At 42.5% G+C, this 20,951-nt stretch overlaps 1 protein-coding gene across 4 annotated transcripts in view; it reads right to left on the bottom strand.

Annotated features, from left to right (window-relative positions):
* LOC115156999 (protocadherin-15) overlaps positions 1-20,951 on the bottom strand; it is a 329,145-nt gene that overhangs the window by 229,136 nt on the left and 79,058 nt on the right. For all 4 annotated transcript variants that reach the window (XR_003868374.1, XM_029704842.1, XM_029704851.1 and 1 more), the window contains exon 2: positions 18,475-18,586. Coding sequence is in view for 3 of the 4 variants with exons in the window: in XM_029704842.1 (XP_029560702.1) it covers positions 18,475-18,559 (85 nt within the window). In the remaining variant the exon portion in view is untranslated. The remainder of the gene's footprint in view (positions 1-18,474; positions 18,587-20,951) is intronic.

The raw sequence follows: 20,951 nt of genomic DNA, 5'->3' as shown, positions 1-20,951 counted from the left end.
ACACTGAAGAGAAAGACGTTTGTTTATTTCCATATTGTAATGTATCCTGTGTTTGAAGTTTGCGGATCTCGGAACGCCAGGTGCGGCTCCATAAGTAATATGTTTTGCTGAACGTTGGCCTGTAGAACTATAGTTAGGAAATGTGTATTCATTAATGGAAAGTATTCCCGCTTTGAGGATAAGCCAGGAATGTTTAAGATGTTTATTTATTAATGGAAAGTATTCCCGCTTTGAGGATAAGCCAGGAATGTTTAAGATGTTTATTTATTAATGGAAAGTATTCCCGCTTTGAGGATAAGCCAGGAATGTTTAAGATGTTTATTTATTAATGGAAAGTATTCCCGCTTTGAGGATAAGCCAGGAATGTTTAAGATGTTTATTTATTAATGGAAAGTATTCCCGCTTTGAGGATAAGCCAGGAATGTTTAAGATGTTTATTTATTAATGGAAAGTATTCCCGCTTTGAGGATAAGCCAGGAATGTTTAAGATGTTTATTCATTAATGGAAAGTATTCCCGCTTTGAGGATAAGCCAGGAATGTTTAAGATGTTTATTTAGACGGAATATGCAAATGTGGGTAAAATGAAGATGTCTGTTACATGATTTAATATGCCATATTTGGGTAAAGAGCTCCGTGGTTAATGGTTTGGCCATAGGTATAAAGGTACCTGTTGCACTTGTGAGCTGGAGTTGTGTTCTAGCTCTGGTATGTGAGCTGTGTGGGGAGGCTGTCCATAGCCTGTTATACCCCAACCTGCTATAGTTGGTCTGGTATGTGAGCTGTGTGGGGAGGCCGTCCATAGCCTGTTATACCCCAACCTGCTATAGTTGGTTTGGTATGTGAGCTGTGTGGGGAGGCTGTCCATAGCCTGTTATACCCCAACCTGCTATAGTTGGTTTGGTATGTGAGCTGTGTGGGGAGGCCGTCCATAGCCTGTTATACCCCAACCTGCTATAGTTGGTTTGGTATGTGAGCTGTGTGGGGAGGCCGTCCATAGCCTGTTATACCCCAACCTGCTATAGTTGGTTTGGTATGTGAGCTGTGTGGGGAGGCCGTCCATAGCCTGTTATACCCCAACCTGCTGTAGTTGGTTTGGTATGTGAGCTGTGTGGGGAGGCTGTCCATAGCCTGTTATACCACAACCTGCTGTAGTTGGTTTGGTATGTGAGCTGTGTGGGGAGGCTGTCCATAGCCTGTTATACCCCAACCTGCTATAGTTGGTTTGGTATGTGAGCTGTGTGGGGAGGCTGTCCATAGCCTGTTATACCACAACCTGTTATAGTTGGTTTGGTATGTGAGCTGTGTGGGGAGGCTGTCCATAGCCTGTTATACCCCAACCTGCTATAGTTGGTTTGGTATGTGAGCTGTGTGGGGAGGCTGTCCATAGCCTGTTATACCCCAACCTGCTATAGTTGGTTTGGTATGTGAGCTGTGTGGGGAGGCCGTCCATAGCCTGTTATACCCCAACCTGCTATAGTTGGTTTGGTATGTGAGCTGTGTGGGGAGGCTGTCCATAGCCTGTTATACCCCAACCTGCTATAGTTGGTTTGGTATGTGAGCTGTGTGGGGAGGCTGTCCATAGCCTGTTATACCCCAACCTGCTATAGTTGGTCTGGTATGTGAGCTGTGTGGGGAGGCTGTCCATAGCCTGTTATACCCCAACCTGCTATAGTTGGTTTGGTATGTGAGCTGTGTGGGGAGGCCGTCCATAGCCTGTTATACCCCAACCTGCTATAGTTGGTTTGGTATGTGAGCTGTGTGGGGAGGCCGTCCATAGCCTGTTATACCCCAACCTGCTATAGTTGGTTTGGTATGTGAGCTGTGTGGGGAGGCCGTCCATAGCCTGTTATACCCCAACCTGCTATAGTTGGTTTGGTATGTGAGCTGTGTGGGGAGGCTGTCCATAGCCTGTTATACCCCAACCTGCTATAGTTGGTTTGGTATGTGAGCTGTGTGGGGAGGCCGTCCATAGCCTGTTATACCCCAACCTGCTATAGTTGGTTTGGTATGTGAGCTGTGTGGGGAGGCCGTCCATAGCCTGTTATACCCCAACCTGCTATAGTTGGTTTGGTATGTGAGCTGTGTGGGGAGGCCGTCCATAGCCTGTTATACCCCAACCTGCTATAGTTGGTTTGGTATGTGAGCTGTGTGGGGAGGCCGTCCATAGCCTGTTATACCCCAACCTGCTATAGTTGGTTTGGTATGTGAGCTGTGTGGGGAGGCTGTCCATAGCCTGTTATACCCCAACCTGGCTTGGTATGTGAGCTGTGTGGGGAGGCTGTCCATAGCCTGATATACGCAAAGCTGCTATAGTTGGTTTGGCAGGGTAGGCTTGATTGAGGCTTACGTTTTCGATTTAGATTCAAATCTGTATTTTGAGAATCTGTTCATCTTGTAAATAGCTTTGTAGATGATGTAAATATTGGATTTATTCATTCACCTGGCCAGTATTTTGCACCTGATCCTGCTGCCTCCTGCTACTTACTACCCTTAACGCTGCTTCAAATTCCACTCCCAACAACAGGAAGCTCTGCTAGTTTACAGTTATTACCTCAAAAAGTCCTATTTCACTTCCTTAAATGTCCACCCTTCACAGATCAGTCTGCACCGATCATTACCCACAACCCACTATGGTAGAAGAACAGTCTAGCGCAAAGCAGTGGGGCGAGGCTGTGGTGGTGGTGGCGAGGCATCTGAATAGAGTGCAGGAGTGAGTGATTTGATGAACACTGTTCCTGGGTGGCAGGCGGGGAGAGATCTGCTGCTTCAAGGGACTGCATTTGTTAACCGGGGAGGGGCGTCACTTTCCCATCGCTCCCAACTTCCCTGCTTCCGACACACACCTTTAGGAAATATGAATGGGTAGTTATGAGAAGACAGACAGCTCGATATGAATAACACCGCGTCGACACGCTGCTGAGTTCCCCCTGAAAGAAAGATAAGTGGTCATGGAGAAAATGGCTTTTCGAGGGATGGTGCACTTGCTAGATTATTTCTTCTTAAAAAAAAAGATTTCTCTTCCTAACACAATAGCCGTTTGCAGACGGGCGGTGAGTGCACAATGCAGTCAGTATGTAAATGCTTGGAAACCACTACTACCTGACTAGATATCCAAACGCTCCAGCTCCCATATAAACAGCTCTAAATGTGTCGGGGTCTTGAGTTTGCTCTGGAACATTGAGCCTTGATGACATTGGTTTGTTGTGTCTGGAGAATGGATGTATGGACAAGCATGGGGCAGCAACAGATGAGAGATACATTCAGAGTCCATGTGCCCTCTGTATGGCTGGCCATCATAAATGACTAATTACCCAATAGCTGACTAGGGTTATGAGTCACATGACATCAGAAAGGCTGTAACCCAACAACGCCCCGGCGACTGTCGCCCTTGTATCAACGCTAGCTACAGTATTTGCACAGCCACTGCAATGCCACAAATATCTCTACGGGTGAACAAACAGGTAGAGTTATGCTGAAATATTAATGGAATATTAGTACCCAGGACAACTGAATGAGTTCTTTGACATCAGAGGGCCTGCTGCCTGTGATCTACCTTCCAGATTCCAAAAAAAGCAAAAAAGCAAAACGAGTAATGTTTTGATGAATCATTTGGGACTGTTCAATAATAAACAGGATCCTACAGACAGAGCATCCAATTTTGCCTACTGTTTGAAAGAAACTGTAACATATGTGGTGCAAAGTACTACTTAAGTATTTTTTTGGTATCTGTACTTTAGTTTACTATTTATATTCTTGACAACTTTTACTTTTACTTCACTACCTTCCTAAAGAAAATAATGTACTTTTTAATCCATACATTTTTCCTGAAACCCAAAAGTACTCGTTACATTTTGAATCCTTAGCAGGACAGGAAAATTGTCAAATTCTCGCAGGTATGAAGAGAACATCCCTGGTCATCTCTACTGCCTCTAATCTGGTGGACTCATTAAACATAGAACATCCCTGGTCATCTCTACTGCCTCTAATCTGGTGGACTCATTAAACAGAGTACATCCCTGGTCATCCCTACTGCCTCTAATCTGGTGGACTCATTAAACACACATGCTTCATTTGTAAATGATGTCTGAGTGTTGGAGTGTGCCCCTGGCTATCCATAAATAAAATAAAAAACAAGAAAATGGTGCCGTCTGCTTTACTTAATATAAGGAACTTAGTAAAAGTATAAATTATTTCCTTGATACTTAAGTATATTTTAGCAATTACATTTACTTTCGATACTTAAGTATGTTTAAAACCAATTTTTTTTACTTTTACTCAAGTAGTATTTTACTGGGTGACATTCACTTTTAATTGAGTCATTTTCTGTTCAGCTATCTTTACTTTTACTCAAGTATGACAATTAGCTACTTTTTCCCCACCACTGCCAAAATTTCAGTTTCCTCAAAAGCATGTATATTTAGTATGTATAGCACTAGCAACATCATGCTCCTTCCCTTGTACACTATCCAACGTTGTGTTTGTATGTTGCTATATATTTTCAGAATGAATGTGTACAAGTAGAAAGGAACAAACATCCGTTTTTAAACAACTAAAATACTAAAGTGGGCAGTAAATGCCTCAATAAGCAGACATTCCAGTTAGCACATTATCTGGCTATCTAATCATCCCACATCAAATCCACTAGTTTGTCTGGATGCCAAAACTGTAAAAGGCAAAGGAACCGCCCACGAAACCTGCTCTAGCCGAAAGGCAATTTCCAATTAACTGATAAGTGTACCTAAGTCTAAAAGTGGGTTATATACCTGTCTTCGATTTGATGGATTCTGCATTATTTGAAGCAGCACTAGCTTTCACTTGAGGTTGGTGTTAGGGCCAATTAGGATTAGTATTCCATTTCAGAATAATGAGGGTGATGAGATCATCGGCTAACATCTGACCTTTTGATTGGTTAAATAGTTAAATGCTTCTTTGACCCTGCAGGGGCAACGTTCCTCCCATAGAAATATAATTACTAGAACGGATATCCCCAAATTAACTAAATGCTCTGTTATTCTATTTCTATGCTGCCTCTAATATGACACCAGGACATTGGCTGATTCCAAAGTAGAGCGTCGCTTGTGACAATGACCATGGATGTTTGATGTCAAGAGACAATCCCTGCATGTACCCACTCCTCTAACTGTGATAACCTGTGTGAGAGATGCTGCTAGGAGATTGGACCAACGCCATCGAAGGTCATCATCGCAGAAATCAATAGCGAGCAATAAGGCAGCTAACGGAACACACTCCAGGCCAGCGAGGCTAGCGTTACTCCCAAGACGAGAGGCCATTCAAATCACAATATGGCTCCTTCGCCCATTCAAGAGAAATACAATGTAAAGGGGAGGGGGGTTAGTAATGCATTGTGATTTTGGTATGTGAGGTGAATTGGATTCGAACAAAGTGAATGTGGAATCAATAGAGAATTCTAAAACATAAGTTGTGATGTCCGTATATTAGAAATCAAAAACACCTGTTGAACCACTTATAGAATTGAATAACTCGATTTTTCCAGAGGGAACTTTTCTAAAGAATAACTGCTTTGTAGTATGATAGCACAGTACACTATCAAGGTTGATTTGCTAAGAACAGATCACACCTATTAGAATCCACTACAGTCCGTCTTTCATGTATCATGTCATACTTCACTAATGTTTTAGTTATACTTTGAATTAAAACTGGATGGTGATGAAAAACAGGATTATATTCCGATTTTCTCAAACCACCTTACGAAGTCAAAGGCACAGTGAGCACAACAGGTGCCAGTGCCTGAGCTCTTTAAGGCAATGGGTATTCATTATCTGTTTTACACGCACACACAAATCACCACCACCCATTCCCTTTTCTGGTCATCTCTAATGAGGCAGATAGATATAGGCACAAAGGAATCTCTGGAAGAAATGTCAGGGAGTCAGACTCCAAAACACATGATTCATGACATCATCATTACAAGACCCAACCTGAGATCACAGTCAACGTTCTACTTAGCACACATCATAACCCAACGAGTCACTCACAGATAGGACATCATTTGAGGAACACCAATGATGTCAGCAGACTATTACACCCAAATTCACCACCCAAAATATATCTCAAAATATTCTATTTCCCTATTACCCCAGCGATGGCTTGTGTATACTATAATATGATTGCCACTATGGGAGTCTTGAGAATGGAGTTTGAGGCTATTTTGGACAGAGCTATGCTGCAGCTGCACTGACATCAACCTGATCCTTGTATGCCCGGGATGGGCTGAGGTGGTTTTCACCAGACACATCAATCTCTTACAAGGTCAAAGATCTGTCTCCTCCTGAGGCGGATGGATGAGCCTTCAGGGAATGGCTTTGAATACCTGCTGATTTAAACTTAGGGACTTCGAGTCCTATTCTATTTTATTCTAAAATTGTGCCTCGGTTAACTGCATGAGCGGGGGAAAGAAAAGGGGTTAGAAAAAGCGGTTGAAAGCTATTGAGGCTTTACTGTTGACTGAATAGACGCCACAGTGTTGTTAACATATCTGTTGTGTGTGTATACTGGGAGAAATGTGATGAGTCTCAGTCACAACAAGTGGCTGCACAGTCAATTGGCCACCCAGGCCAAACATCACGGCTACTCTTTCATCAGATATGAGATGGTGTGGGCTTCCCTTCACAGCATTTATCCTGCTGCTTTATTTGCATCTTGGATCACTGGAAATAGGCCTGAGTGGGTGTGAGTCAGGGTTAAGGAAATAGGCCTGAGTGGGTGTGAGTCAGGGTTAAGGAAATAGGCCTGAGTGGGTGTGAGTCAGGGTTAAGGAAATAGGGCTGAGTGGGTGTGAGTCAGGGTTAAGGAAATAGGGCTGAGTGGGTGTGTAGTCAGGGTTAAGGAAATAGGGCTGAGTGGGTGTGAGTCAGGGTTAAGGAAATAGGGCTGAGTGGGTGTGTAGTCAGGGTTAAGGAAATAGGGCTGAGTGGGTGCGAGTCAGGGTTAAGGAAATAGGCCTGAGTGGGTGTGAGTCAGGGTTAAGGAAAAAGGGCTGAGTGGGTGTGAGTCAGGGTTAAGGAAATAGGGCTGAGTGGGTGTGAGTCAGGGTTAAGGAAATAGGGCTGAGTGGGTGTGAGTCAGGGTTAAGGAAATAGGGCTGAGTGGGTGCGAGTCAGGGTTAAGGAAATAGGCCTGAGTGGGTGCGAGTTAGGGTTAAGGAAATAGGACTGAGTGGGTGTCAGTCAGGGTTAAGGAAATAGGGCTGAGTGGGTGTGAGTCAGGGTTAAGGAAATAGGGCTGAGTGGTTGTGAGTCAGGGTTAAGGAAATAGGCCTGAGTGGGTGTGTAGTCAGGGTTAAGGAAATAGGCCTGAGTGGGTGTGAGTCAGGGTTAAGGAAATAGGGCTGAGTGGGTGTGTAGTCAGGGTTAAGGAAATAGGGCTGAGTGGGTGTGTAGTCAGGGTTAAGGAAATAGGCCTGAGTGGGTGTCAGTCAGGGTTAAGGAATTAGGGCTGAGTGGGTGTGAGTCAGGGTTAAGGAAATAGGACTGAGTGGGTGTCAGTCAGGGTTAAGGAAATAGGGCTGAGTGGGTGTGAGTCAGGGTTAAGGAAATAGGGCTGAGTGGGTGTGAGTCAGGGTTAAGGAAATAGGGCTGAGTGGGTGTGTAGTCAGGGTTAAGGAAATAGGGTTGAGTGGGTGTGAGTCAGGGTTAAGGAAATAGGGCTGAGTGGGTGCGAGTCAGGGTTAAGGAAATAGGCCTGAGTGGGTGTGAGTCAGGGTTAAGGAAATAGGGCTGAGTGGGTATGTAGTCAGGGTTAAGGAAATAGGGCTGAGTGGGTGTGAGTCAGGGTTAATGAAATAGGGCTGAGTGGGTGCGAGTCAGGGTTAAGGAAATAGGCCTGAGTGGGTGTGTAGTCAGGGTTAAGGAAATAGGGCTGAGTGGGTGTGAGTCAGGGTTAAGGAAATAGGGCTGAGTGGGTGTGTAGTCAGGGTTAAGGAAATAGGGCTGAGTGGGTGTGTAGTCAGGGTTAAGGAAATAGGCCTGAGTGGGTGTGAGTCAGGGTTAAGGAAATAGGGCTGAGTGGGTGTGAGTCAGGGTTAAGGAAATAGGCCTGAGTGGGTGTGAGTCAGGGTTAAGGAAATAGGGCTGAGTGGGTGTGAGTCAGGGTTAAGGAAATAGGACTGAGTGGGTGTGAGTCAGGGTTAAGAAAATAGGGCTGAGTGGGTGTGAGTTAGGGTTAAGGAAATAGGGCTGAGTGGGTGTGAGTCAGGGTTAAGGAAATAGGGCTGAGTGGGTGTGAGTCAGGGTTAAGGAAATAGGGCTGAGTGGGTGTGTAGTCAGGGTTAAGGAAATAGGCCTGAGTGGGTGTGAGTCAGGGTTAAGGAAATAGGGCTGAGTGGGTGCGAGTCAGGGTTAAGGAAATAGGCCTGAGTGGGTGTGTAGTCAGGGTTAAGGAAATAGGGCTGTGTGGGTGTGAGTCTGGGTTAAGGAAATAGGGCTGAGTGGGTGTGAGTCAGGGTTAAGGAAATAGGGCTGAGTGGGTGTGAGTCAGGGTTAAGGAAATAGGGCTGAGTGGGTGTGTAGTCAGGGTTAAGGAAATAGGGCTGAGTGGGTGTGTAGTCAGGGTTAAGGAAATAGGGCTGAGTGGGTGTGAGTCAGGGTTAAGGAAATAGGGCTGAGTGGGTGTGTAGTCAGGGTTAAGGAAATAGGGCTGAGTGGGTGTGTAGTCAGGGTTAAGGAAATAGGCCTGAGTGGGTGTGAGTCAGGGTTAAGGAAATAGGGCTGAGTGGGTGTGAGTCAGGGTTAAGGAAATAGGGCTGAGTGGGTGTGAGTTAGGGTTAAGGAAATAGGACTGAGTGGGTGTGAGTCAGGGTTAAGGAAATAGGGCTGAGTGGGTGTGAGTCAGGGTTAAGGAAATAGGGCTGAGTGGGTGTGAGTCAGGGTTAAGGAAATAGGGCTGAGTGGGTGTGAGTTAGGGTTAAGGAAATAGGGCTGAGTGGGTGTGAGTCAGGGTTAAGGAAATAGGGCTGAGTGGGTGTGAGTCAGGGTTAAGGAAATAGGGCTGAGTGGGTGTGAGTCAGGGTTAAGGAAATAGGGCTGAGTGGGTGTGTAGTCAGGGTTAAGGAAATAGGGCTGAGTGGGTGTGAGTGAGGGTTAAGGAAATAGGCCTGAGTGGGTGTGAGTCAGGGTTAAGGAAATAGGGCTGAGTGGGTGTGAGTCAGGGTTAAGGAAATAGGGCTGAGTGGGTGTGAGTCAGGGTTAAGGAAATAGGGCTGAGTGGGTGTGTAGTCAGGGTTAAGGAAATAGGGCTAAGTGGGTGTGTAGTCAGGGTTAAGGAAATAGGGCTGAGTGGGTGTGTAGTCAGGGTTAAGGAAATAGGGCTGAGTGGGTGTGAGTCAGGGTTAAGGAAATAGGGCTGAGTGGGTGTGAGTCAGGGTTAAGGAAATAGGGCTGAGTGGGTGTGAGTCAGGGTTAAGGAAATAGGGCTGAGTGGGTGTGTAGTCAGGGTTAAGGAAATAGGGCTGAGTGGGTGTGAGTTAGGGTTAAGGAAATAGGGCTGAGTGGGTGTGAGTCAGGGTTAAGGAAATAGGACTGAGTGGGTGTGAGTCAGGGTTAAGGAAATAGGGCTGAGTGGGTGTGAGTCAGGGTTAAGGAAATAGGGCTGAGTGGGTGTGTTGTCAGGGTTAAGGAAATAGGGCTGAGTGGGTGTGAGTTAGGGTTAAGGAAATAGGGCTGAGTGGGTGTGTAGTCAGGGTTAAGGAAATAGGACTGAGTGGTGTGAAATAGGGCTGAGTGGTGTGAAATAGGGCTGAGTGGGTGTGAGTCAGGGTTAAGGAAATAGGGCTGAGTGGGTGTGAGTCAGGGTTAAGGAAATAGGGCTGAGTGGGTGTGAGTGAGGGTTAAGGAAATAGGGCTGAGTGGGTGTGTAGTCAGGGTTAAGGAAATAGGGCTGAGTGGGTGTGAGTCAGGGTTAAGGAAATAGGGCTGAGTGGGTGTGAGTTAGGGTTAAGGAAATAGGGCTGAGTGAGGTGAGTTAGGGTTAAGGAAATAGGGCTGAGTGGGTGTGTAGTCAGGGTTAAGGAAATAGGGCTGAGTGGGTGTGAGTTAGGGTTAAGGAAATAGGACTGAGTGGTGTGAAATAGGGCTGAGTGGGTGTGAGCCAAGGTTAAGGACCACATAGTTGAATAAGGAGACTGGGGGGTAGAGGGATAGATTCAGTCTCTCTCTCTCTGTCACAGACCCAGTGGAAGGACACTGAAGGGTTAGTGGTTAGCTGGCTCACAGTCAGTGTGGTGTATGGATGGATGAGAGATGCAGGTCTGAGCCACACTGAGGCTGGCAATGCCTGCCCCCTAATGAAATGAGTGCTGTAAGTTCTGTCAATACTCTCATCTCCACCATCAGTGTGTTGTAAGTTCTGTCAATAATCTCATCTCCACCATCAGTGTGTTGTAAATTCTGTCAATAATCTCATCTCCACCATCAGTGTGTTGTAAATTCTGTCAATAATCTCATCTCCACCATCAGTGTGTTGTAAGTTCTGTCAATACTCTCATCTCCACCATCAAAGTGTGTTGTAAGTTCTGTCAATACTCTCATCTCCACCATCAAAGTGTGTTGTAAGTTCTGTCAATACTCTCATCTCCACCATCAAAGTGTGTTGTAAGTTCTGTCAATACTCTCATCTCCACCATCAAAGTGTGTTGTAAATTCTGTCAATACTCTCATCTCCACCATCAAAGTGTGTTGTAAGTTCTGTCAATACTCTCATCTCCACCATCAAAGTGTGTTGTAAATTCTGTCAATACTCTCATCTCCACCATCAAAGTGTGTTGTAAGTTCTGTCAATACTCTCATCTCCACCATCTGCTTGGCCTGAATAGTAATCTGGTTGTAACTCAAAACAAACAAAAATACAGAAATTGAAATGGGTTTTCTTTAAACTCACAAACCTCAAGAATAACTGAGGGGAGACAACTAAAAGGTTGATGAGGATAGAGCAAATAAAAACACTATATGTCCTTGATATAGTCCTTGATATAGTTTCCTGTGAAGTTAGTTTGTTTTCACAGTGAGTGTCTTAAATATGTAACTTGCTAAAGTAGGCCTATATTATGATGTATTATGTATAGCTAGCTAGACACTTATATGTATATGTATAGCCCAGAGGGGCATGTGGCGCATAGCAGAGAGAGAACTCTGGATAAGTGTGTAGGTGTGAGTGGGACACTTTGCCTGCCTTAGCACCGGATTGGTGCTGCTCAGTGCTCAGGGAGAACCAACCTACAGTCCTATCAATGCACAGCCCTGGTTCCCCAGCAGAGTCTGGTTATAGACCTGGACATAGGCCCGTTTCAGTAACCACGCTTGTCTTATTGGATATATTAAATGACTTCGATAATAGGAATCAGTGTGTTGCCATATTTATAGACCTATCCAAGGCATTTATTTGGTGTTTGGGGTTTTAGGCTGGGTTTCTGTATAGCACTTTGTGACGTCGGCTGATATAAAAAGGGCTTTTCAGATACATTTGATTGATGGATTTCATACTGTCAACCATCCTCTATCCATTCAAAGGTTGTCTGAAATGGGCATCGACCAGGCGTCTTGCAAGTGGTTTGGGAACTATCTATCAGACACGACACGATGTGTGCTTTCTGATGGTGCCAAGTCAAGTTACCTCAATATTACTAAAGGTGTCCTGAAGGGGTCGATTTTGTAACCTGTCCTATTTATATAAATAATATTGGTCTATCTGCAAAAACCTGTAACATTCATCTGTATGCAGATGACACTGTTATGTACGCTATTGCCCCTACATCTGACCCGACTATGTTGGAGCTGTAGTCTGATTTTGTTGCCTTGCAGAAAGTCCTTGTTGATTTAAAATTGGTACTTAATGTGGAAAAACTAAATGTAATTCTTGTAGAAATATTTCAGATGGCATTTATACATTAGATGGTTCTTTCATCGAGCAGGTTCCAGCCTATAAATATCTGGGCTTTTGGATTGAGAATAATTGGACGTTTAAAAAACATACGGATGAGCTAGTAGAGAGGCTGAGCTTTAAAGAAAGCTTCTTTTATAGAAAGAGATCATGACTCTCCCTAAACAGCAGGAAGCAGATTGTACAGTCAACCTTCCTGACAGTTTTTGACTATGGTGACACCATTTATCAGAATGCAGCAGCCACTACTCTTAAACCTTTGGATGCCGTCTACTATAGCACCCTTCGCTTTATCCCAGGTGACATTTTTTATATGCATCACTGCATCCTGTATTAAAAGGTTGGCAGGGCCTCATTAAAGTCCTGTAGATCATATCATTACTTACTTTTTGATTACAAAGCTCTACTACAGAAGCTTCCAACCTACCTAATTTGATTGTTGAAGCATAAAAACAAGAGTTACCAAACCCATTCACAGGATTGGTTAACTCTTGAGATTCCTCAGGTCTCCACCGAATTAGGTAAATCAGCTTTTAGTTTTAGCGCTCCACATTTTTTGGAATCACTTACAAAATTCATGCCATTTGGTTTCCCTGGTACCACTAGGGCATTTTAAAACCCTGATGATAAATGAATTCACTGAGGTGTGCATTGTTTTGATTGACGACGGCTGTGACGTTTGTTATGTTCTATGTAATGTACTTGTTATTCTATCTTGTATCTTGTCGTTTTTATCTTTTATATTATGTCCTCAGGTCACCATTGGAAATTAGACTCTGGTCTCAATTGGGCTCCCCTGAATAAATAAAAGTTACTTACGAGGGGAAACTCAACTGTCTAACTGCAGAAAGAATGGAAAGAGGGACAGAGGAGAGAGATCATAGAGAGAGAGGTGGAGAAAGAGAGAGGGAGGTGGAGAGAGAGAGAGAGAGAGCGAGAGGTGGAGAGAGAGAGAGAGAGGTGGAGAGAGAGAGAGAGAGAGGGAGGTAGAGAGAGAGAGGTAGAGAGAGAGAGAGAGAGAGAGAGAGAGAGAGAGAGAGAGAGAGAGAGAGAGAGGTAGAGAGAGAGAGAGAGAGAGAGAGAGAGAGAGAGAGAGAGAGATGGAGAAAGAGAGAGAGAAGACAGAAAGAGAGAAGACAGAAAGAGAGAGTCTGTCTGCGTGGTGACACTGATTGGTATCTATCACTTCTATGTAGAGAGCGGGACAGGAGAGTGAGATAGAGAGTATTGAATTGAACTGAATTGAGAGAGAGAAGAGTGCACAAACTCAAATTAAGACCGTCTCTGTGGGTGACACTGATCACTGGCTTAAGACGGTATCTGTCGCTCCATGGCAACGACAGGATGAGGATGCATTCATTTGTTTTTGCATTGGAGTTGCTTTGCTACAACACACTCATCTCTCTAACATCCATCTACTTCAGTGACAAATGCATATCTTCGACTGAAATAGGAAATAGTCTACTTGACCATGATGATGTCATGCCACATTGCTCTAGGTGGTCAAGTGGTCTGATGTTTTACATGAATAGACAGACCAGAAACTATTCTCCAGCACCTTGACGATCATCCTAGGTAGTAGGTCAATATAAGAGCAATACCAACTACAGCTTCAAAGCCTTGACCCCTAATTAAGTCTAAATGTACATCAGAAAGTGGGGACACAGACAAAAGCGGTGAAAATCTGATTTCTTAACCAGAGGTGAAATTAACATCGCACCAAGGTGAGAACAGTTCATTAAAGTGTCCAACATTAGTGGCCCAACCCGATAAATCAGTTTGAAATAGTTGGACATTTCTACCTATTTTTTCTTAAAGAAAAATGTTTTGGGGTGGGGTGGGGTGGGGTGGGGGGGGGGCAGGTGCACGGAGGAGCTTCGATAAATCAATAGTACATTTCAGAATATACAACTCCATTAAGGCACGGGTCAAATGAGTCAAATATTGGCACATAAATCCTGAGGAATCTGTCAAGTAGAATATGAATAAGGGAGCAAGAGGCTATAACTGAGCAGGAGTATAGAATCAGAGTTTAGCTGTGGGTCTAGGCAAGCTGAACATATCAGTTAGCTTGAATCTGAGACCATGACATTAAATACAGTGGTACAAATGACATAGAAATACTAAATTTTCATGAAAATCAACACAAGCAATATAACTGGCCTTCTTTGGACTAGTTCAGTATCTGGAACATCAGCATTTGTGGGTTCGATTACAGGCTCGAAATGGCTAGAAACAATGAACTTTCTTCTGAATGTTGTCAGTCTATTCTTGTTCTGAGAAATGAAGGCTATTCCATGTGAGAAATTGCCAAGAAACTGAAGATCTGGTACAAAGCTGTGTACTACTCCCTTCACAGAACAGTGCAAACTGTCTCTCACCAGAATAGAAAGAGGAGTGGGAGGCCCTGGCGCACAACTGTGCAAGAGGACCAGTACAGTGGTTCCTCCTTTAAAAGTTGCGTCATACTGCAGCACACCTTGCATGCTGCCACAGCACGTCATTTAATTCTCAGCTATTTTTTCTCTCAGCATGTTTTTGCTAGTTTGACCACCAGAGAGTATTCCGTATTGGCATTACCAGAGCATTTAAAACCTTTTTTGTAATAACATAGTATATGGGATTGATTAAGAAATGTGGCTTAATTAATTTGATTAATATTATGGTGTTTCTATTCAGAGAAAAGCGAAACACTCAGGGTTTCCGTTAGGATGGAATGGAAAATATGGCGATGTACAACAGGACCGTCGGGAGTAGGCTACAGGATTGGAGGATTCTAAATCGTTTGCCTTCATTAGACAACTTTGTTCCAATATTTCTGTAAATCAGTATTATTTATTCCCATAGTAATTTGTTATGGATCCATAACTAAATCAACATCTGCATTTTGAAAGAGTATTTTTTTATCATTATTTTATTAACAAAATGCGTTTATTTGTTTATTAGGCTACTGTGCAGTCTACAATACATACTGTAGTAAACATGGGAAAGCGCCTAATTCCTTACATAAGGGAGAGCAGGCCATGTCTGTACTACAGAATGCGGTCCACGCAGGAGACCGGGGTTCAAATCCCCATTAGGGAGGCATAGGCTGTCCTTGTAAATAGGAATTTGTTCTTAACTGATTCCATATGTGTTATCTCATAGTTGTGATGTCTTCACTATTATTAGACAATGTAGAAAATAGTAAAAATATTGAAAAATCCTGGAATGAGTAGGTGTGTGAAAACTGTGGACTGGTACAGTGAGGGGAAAAAAGTAGTTGATCCCCTGCTGATTTTGTACGTTTGCCCACTGACAAAGAAATTATCAGTCTATAATGGATTCTGGATTTTTTTGTTGTTATTCTGTCTCTCACTGTTCAAATAAATCTACCATTAAAATTATAGACTGATCATTTCTTTGTCAGTGGGCAAACGTACAAAATCAGCAGGGGATCAAATACTTTTTTCCCTCACTGTACTTGCTGGAACGGAAAATGACAGTCCTTGTAAATAAGAATTTGTTCATAACTGACTTGCAAAGTTAAATAAAGGTTACACTAAGAGCATAACATTTCTGCACCCTAATTTTCAAATTCTTGTCTAACCAATACCCAAATGGAGATTAAGTGAAATATAAACATCCGCATTTGAATGTCCTTTTTTCTCGTTATTTTATTAACGAAAGCATAAAGATGTTGATGAAGAAATACTGTACTGCTGTTTTGAGTTAGAAATGTAACACTTTAGAGTACTTAAGCATCAGATACATTGCAAGTTGAGGGATTTTCACAACAGTAGCCGGGTTATAAAAAGTCTATTGTCCTGCTAATAGGAAACATTTGCATGATGGGCTACACCTGCTACAGTTGTTATGTCTTCACTGTTATTCTACATTGTAGAAAATAGTAAAAATATAGATAAATCCTTGAATGCGTAGGTGTGTCCAAACTTTTGACTGGTACTTGCTTAATTAATTTGATTAATATTATGGTGTTTCTATTCCATGAAAAACCCTCTGGGTTTCAGTTAGGATGGAAAGGAAAATATGGCGCTGTACAACGTGATGTCTGGCAGTACAGTACTGGGCTATTTAACAAAATAATCCCTGTGTCGTGCTTGTCTCAGAGCAGCACAAAACAGTGCTAAACTAGATGTAGGCTTTTTCTTCTAACTTCAATATGCTCTTAAAATAAATAACACCTACACCATTTTTAACAGTATATCTAAAAATATTTTTTTCAATGATGTGACTTTCCGCCAATAATTACATTTAGAGGATTGGAGGAATCTATATTAATATCTAATGGGCATTTTCCTTACATTTAGAGGACTGGAGGACTCTTATTAATATCTAAGGGGCTTTTATATCATTTTAAATTAAATAATAATTGCTTTATTTAAAAAGTAACGACATTTTGGAGATTTCATTTTCATTTAACCTAGAGTGAGCGAGAAAAAGGCAATTCTTGAACATGGGGTGAGACATTCTCACTAATTTGTAAATAAAGCCAGTCATTTAGAATTATTTATTTCTGGAGAAACCTAACTTGATTATTTAGCAGACATCACTTGCTTATATTCAGTCAACACATATCTTAAGAATATCATGGAATATTTGAACATTTTCGCTTCTCCATGCTTGTCTCAGAGCCGCGCGAAACGGTACTGAATAGACGGCCACATCGGGAAGGCTATGTATTCTGTGCCCACTCGTGGTATCTCTCTTCCGTTACACATCCTGGGGAATAGCAGAACAGCATAACGGTCCGGGCAGCCCTTGCTGTGCCTGGTGAGCAGTTGGTCAAGTTCTGTTGTAAGAAAAGGAATGGAAATGTCAGGGTGAACCGAAAACCTGACGAACCCGCCACGTACTGTATGTTGACTCTGCCTGTCGGAGGTGGAGTTCCAGAGCTCACAGGTGTGCCTGGCACGGATTGTAACTCCATCTCATCCCTCACCCTTTTCAACGCATGAGTGAGTCAATGACTATTCAAGCCATTGACTCATTGATGAATGAAGATGATGAGCAACCGGCAAAGGCAATCTGTTATCTGTGGGCATCACGGTTCGGTAAGAAATGTTATAAATATATATATTATTTGTAAAAAATTCTCAGAACACTAACCATGTGTGTTCGCTTGTTTTGTTCTGTTCTGTAGTTTCGACCCAATGATTCGTCTGACAAACAAAGAACTTTGCGTCTTGCAGGCCCAGGCATGGATCAAAGCTGGCGAGACATTCAATAACATCATCTTTACAGACGAATCAACCATGGCCCTTGAGCAATTTGCTCAAAATTGCTACAGAAAAAAAAGAAGAAGCTCAAGAAGATTAACAAAAGCATAAATATGTTGATGAAGAAATGCTGTTTTGTGCTGTTTTGAGTTAGAAATGTAACACATTAGAGTACTATATATTGCAAGTTGAGGGACTTTCACAACAGTAGCCTGGCTATAAAAAGTCTATTGTCCTGCTAATTGAAACCATTTGCATGCTGGGCTACATTCTTTATTGTAACCACAATGTCACACATAATTTGTACCTAACTTTAAAATTACTTTTAGTTTGGGAATTACAAATGTGCGCTTTCTTTTTAGTTACATTGTATTAGTTTGAACGTGCAGACTTTTTTCTTTAAGTTATTCTTTTATGTAGGATGCTACATTTTTGACCAGTTGCAATTGTAAGTAGGCCTAATAAAAAAAACTACTTCTATTAGGCTGTTAAGCCTCATAACTGGTTGAGGTAGGCTAAGTTATTTTATATAGGTCTAGGCTCCGAAGAAATAGATTCCAATGCAGCCCACTTGTTGTTTGTAAAGTCAAATTCAAAATTCAAAAGGCACTCGCACATCTGAGCAACGGTCTTCATCAGAGCTTTTGTGAGTTTTTGCATTTTTTGCAGTCAGTTGAGGACTTGTGAGGCATCTGTTTCTCAAACTAGACACTCTAATGTACTTGTCCTCTTTCTCTGCACCGAGGCCTCCCACTCCTCTTTCTATTCTGGTTAGAGACAGTTTGCACTGTTCTGTGAAGATCTTCAGCTTCTTGGCAATTTCTCGCCATGGAATAGCCTTCATTTCTCAGAACAAGAATGGACTGGCGAGTTTCAGAAGAAAGTTCTTTGTTTCTGGCCATTTTGAGCCTGTAATCGAACCCACAAATGCTGATGCTCCAGATACTCAACTAGTCCAAAGAAGGCCAGTTTTATTGCTTCTTTAATCAGACCAACAGTTTTTAGCTGTGCTAACATAATTGGAAAAGGGTTTTCTAATGATCAATTAGCCTTTTAAAATGATAAACTTGGTTTTTCTAACACAATGTGCCATTGGAACACAGGAGTGATGGTTGCTGGTATTTTAATGGAGAAAAAATGTGATTTTCTTTCAAAAACAAGGAAATGTCTTAGTGACCCCAAACTTTTGAACGGTAGTGTATATATGTAGTTGTATATGTAGTTGTGTGTGTGTGTGTGTGTGTGTGTGTGTGTGTGTGTGTGTGTGTGTGTATATATATATATATAGTTGTACAGTGTGCATAGGATATAAGTGCTGAGGAGGCGGTATAGAGGACTTACCATCTGTGTCTTGAGACAGGCAACAAGTAGCTAACAGCAGAAGTCCTATCCCTAACCATTTGAAGTGCCATGACCTCTTCTGCATTTTTGTCAATCGTTACTGCGTGCCTACCTGGAGGGCGAGAGAGAGAGAGAGAGAGAGCGAAAGAAAGATAAGGAAAATTACTTTTCTGTCGTGTATGTCATAATAAGTCCTGCCATCCTGACTTGAACAGGAAAAACTCCTCTTGGCCCTATCCTCTAGGTCTAATTAGCTTCATAGACAGGTCATAATAGCTGAAATCTTTACATCCACATGTTAACATGAACATCGACAACCAAGAACAAACTGCCATGCCACGGTATCTTGACATGGTATCTTTGACATGGTATCTTGGCATGGTATCTTGTTAACATCTTAACTCTTTCTCTACAACATCGTCCACTATTCCTTCTCCAGAAACCAGAAAACCTAACCTTCACAGGGGAATTGCAGGTATTCGTAAAGAAATCTGAATCAGTCCATTTCAAAGGACATATCCTACCCAATTTTACCTTAGTGAAAGTATTTTTTCGAAGGGCTACGGGGGTCTTCTATCAAATTCAGGTTCTCTCATGTAATACCACCAGGGAGGAACTACATTCAACCATTCCCTTTGAAGTAGACAGTGTAGTTTATAGTGTTTTCCACCTGAGAGATATTACAGTAACGCTCCACAATAAAGTATAGCTTTGATGTTTCCTTCATGTCTTCATTGGTAACTAATTATATGAAAATCGGTCTCTTCCATGTATCCCTTCACTACTGATAATATACCCCCAAAAATGTTTTGGGGAAATGTATTGAAAGAGGATTGTAAGAGGATAGTGCTAGGGTAAAAATGCATGCAATCGCTAAGATATGCAGGTACTGTGAATTCATGACTGTGTGGATCTCACAGACGGTGCAGAATGCAATGTTAACTGACTTGCCTAGTTAAATTAACAAAAGGAATTTCGCTCAAAATAAAATATAAAAGCAGTGGAGAAATGCAATGGGTTGAAATTATTTTTCAATAGTACATACTTTGGTAGAAAGCTTTAGTCCTGAGCAAAGGAAAAATAACACACAGACAGAGACATATCGTGACGTAGGCTATCAAGCTAACCGATTCCTTATAACATCAAGCCCTTCTCTTTCTGAACTGATTCGAGTTGCAAGTGTTATTGTCACGTATACAGCAGATTTAAACAGTACAGTGAAATGCTTAACTTGCGAGCTCTTTCCCAACAATGCACATCGCTACCCAGTTATGTACAGGGGTGCAACTTTGGTTTAAGTAGTGGGGGGGATTTAACTTATAAACAAAAATGTTCCAGTCCGATAAGCACTCCAAACAGCCTGCCCGACTTGGAGGCGTCTGCATGGTCCTAAAGCACACCAATTGCCTCGTTTTGTATCACATTCCAATGATAAAACTGGGGGGGGGGCACAAAAATGCAATTTCAGAATGTGGGGGACATGTCCCCCCCATCCCCAGTAAAAGTTGCGCCCCTGGTCATGTAAGTGGACTGATAATTATGGTCTTTGCTCCTCTCAACCAAGAGCTTCTTTGGAGAGAAAATGTAATTTCATACACTCCATTGTCAGAGCGGATGCATATCTTTCCCCCATTGTAGTTCTGTTCCCAGATAAAACCAGAGAGACCTCTGACAACCAAGACTCAAAAGCAAAATGAACACTGGGGTTTCAAAGCTTTAATGCCAAAATATGTCTAGTTTTCTCATGTAGCAGAGCTTTTGAGCATTTAATCCACCCAGGTAATTGACTGTAGAGACATTTTAAAAACATACATCCACACACAACAAACAAGAGCACACACACACACACACACGTGCACACACACATGTATGCCCACACACGCACACATTTATGCCCACACACGCACGCATGCACGCACACACACACACACGCACGAACACCCACACAGTAAACATCTTCCCCAGAATTGATATAGGTCTCAATAAGCTAATGGCCCAAGACAGAGCCCTTCACTTCAGCTTTAATCCCTTAGAGTAACAGAGACAACACCTGCCTTCCTGTGCTATTGGCTCAACCTCCCAGCAGCACAATCTCACAAAAAGGCTCCACATCTACTCTGACAACAACTGCCTTTTATTAATATTCTTTGAGAGGGAAAGCTAATATATTTCCGGAGAAAAAAAATGATTTCCAATATTTTGTAAAGTGGAAAAAGTTGGCATAAAAAGAGAAAGACTATGATATTATATGTGTTCTCTGAAAGGTTTTCTTGAATAGGCTGTTGGTTCTTCCTGTAATCTAATGTCTATGAAATGGAGGAGACTGGAAAGTAACATGGTACTTTGGAAGTCATAAATGTGTATTGTCTGAGAAGCAGGCAAAGGGCAGCTGGGTAATGGACCACATTTAACTTGTTAACACTGCTAATCCAGTTCTGTCACCGGTGTTTCACTAACTCTGAGGAGAAAGACCATTA

The sequence above is a fragment of the Salmo trutta genome, chromosome 2 (genome assembly GCF_901001165.1).
Source record: "Salmo trutta chromosome 2, fSalTru1.1, whole genome shotgun sequence".
In the NCBI taxonomy this organism is placed as follows: Eukaryota; Metazoa; Chordata; class Actinopteri; order Salmoniformes; family Salmonidae; genus Salmo; species Salmo trutta.
This window is presented reverse-complemented; position numbering and strand designations above follow the sequence as displayed.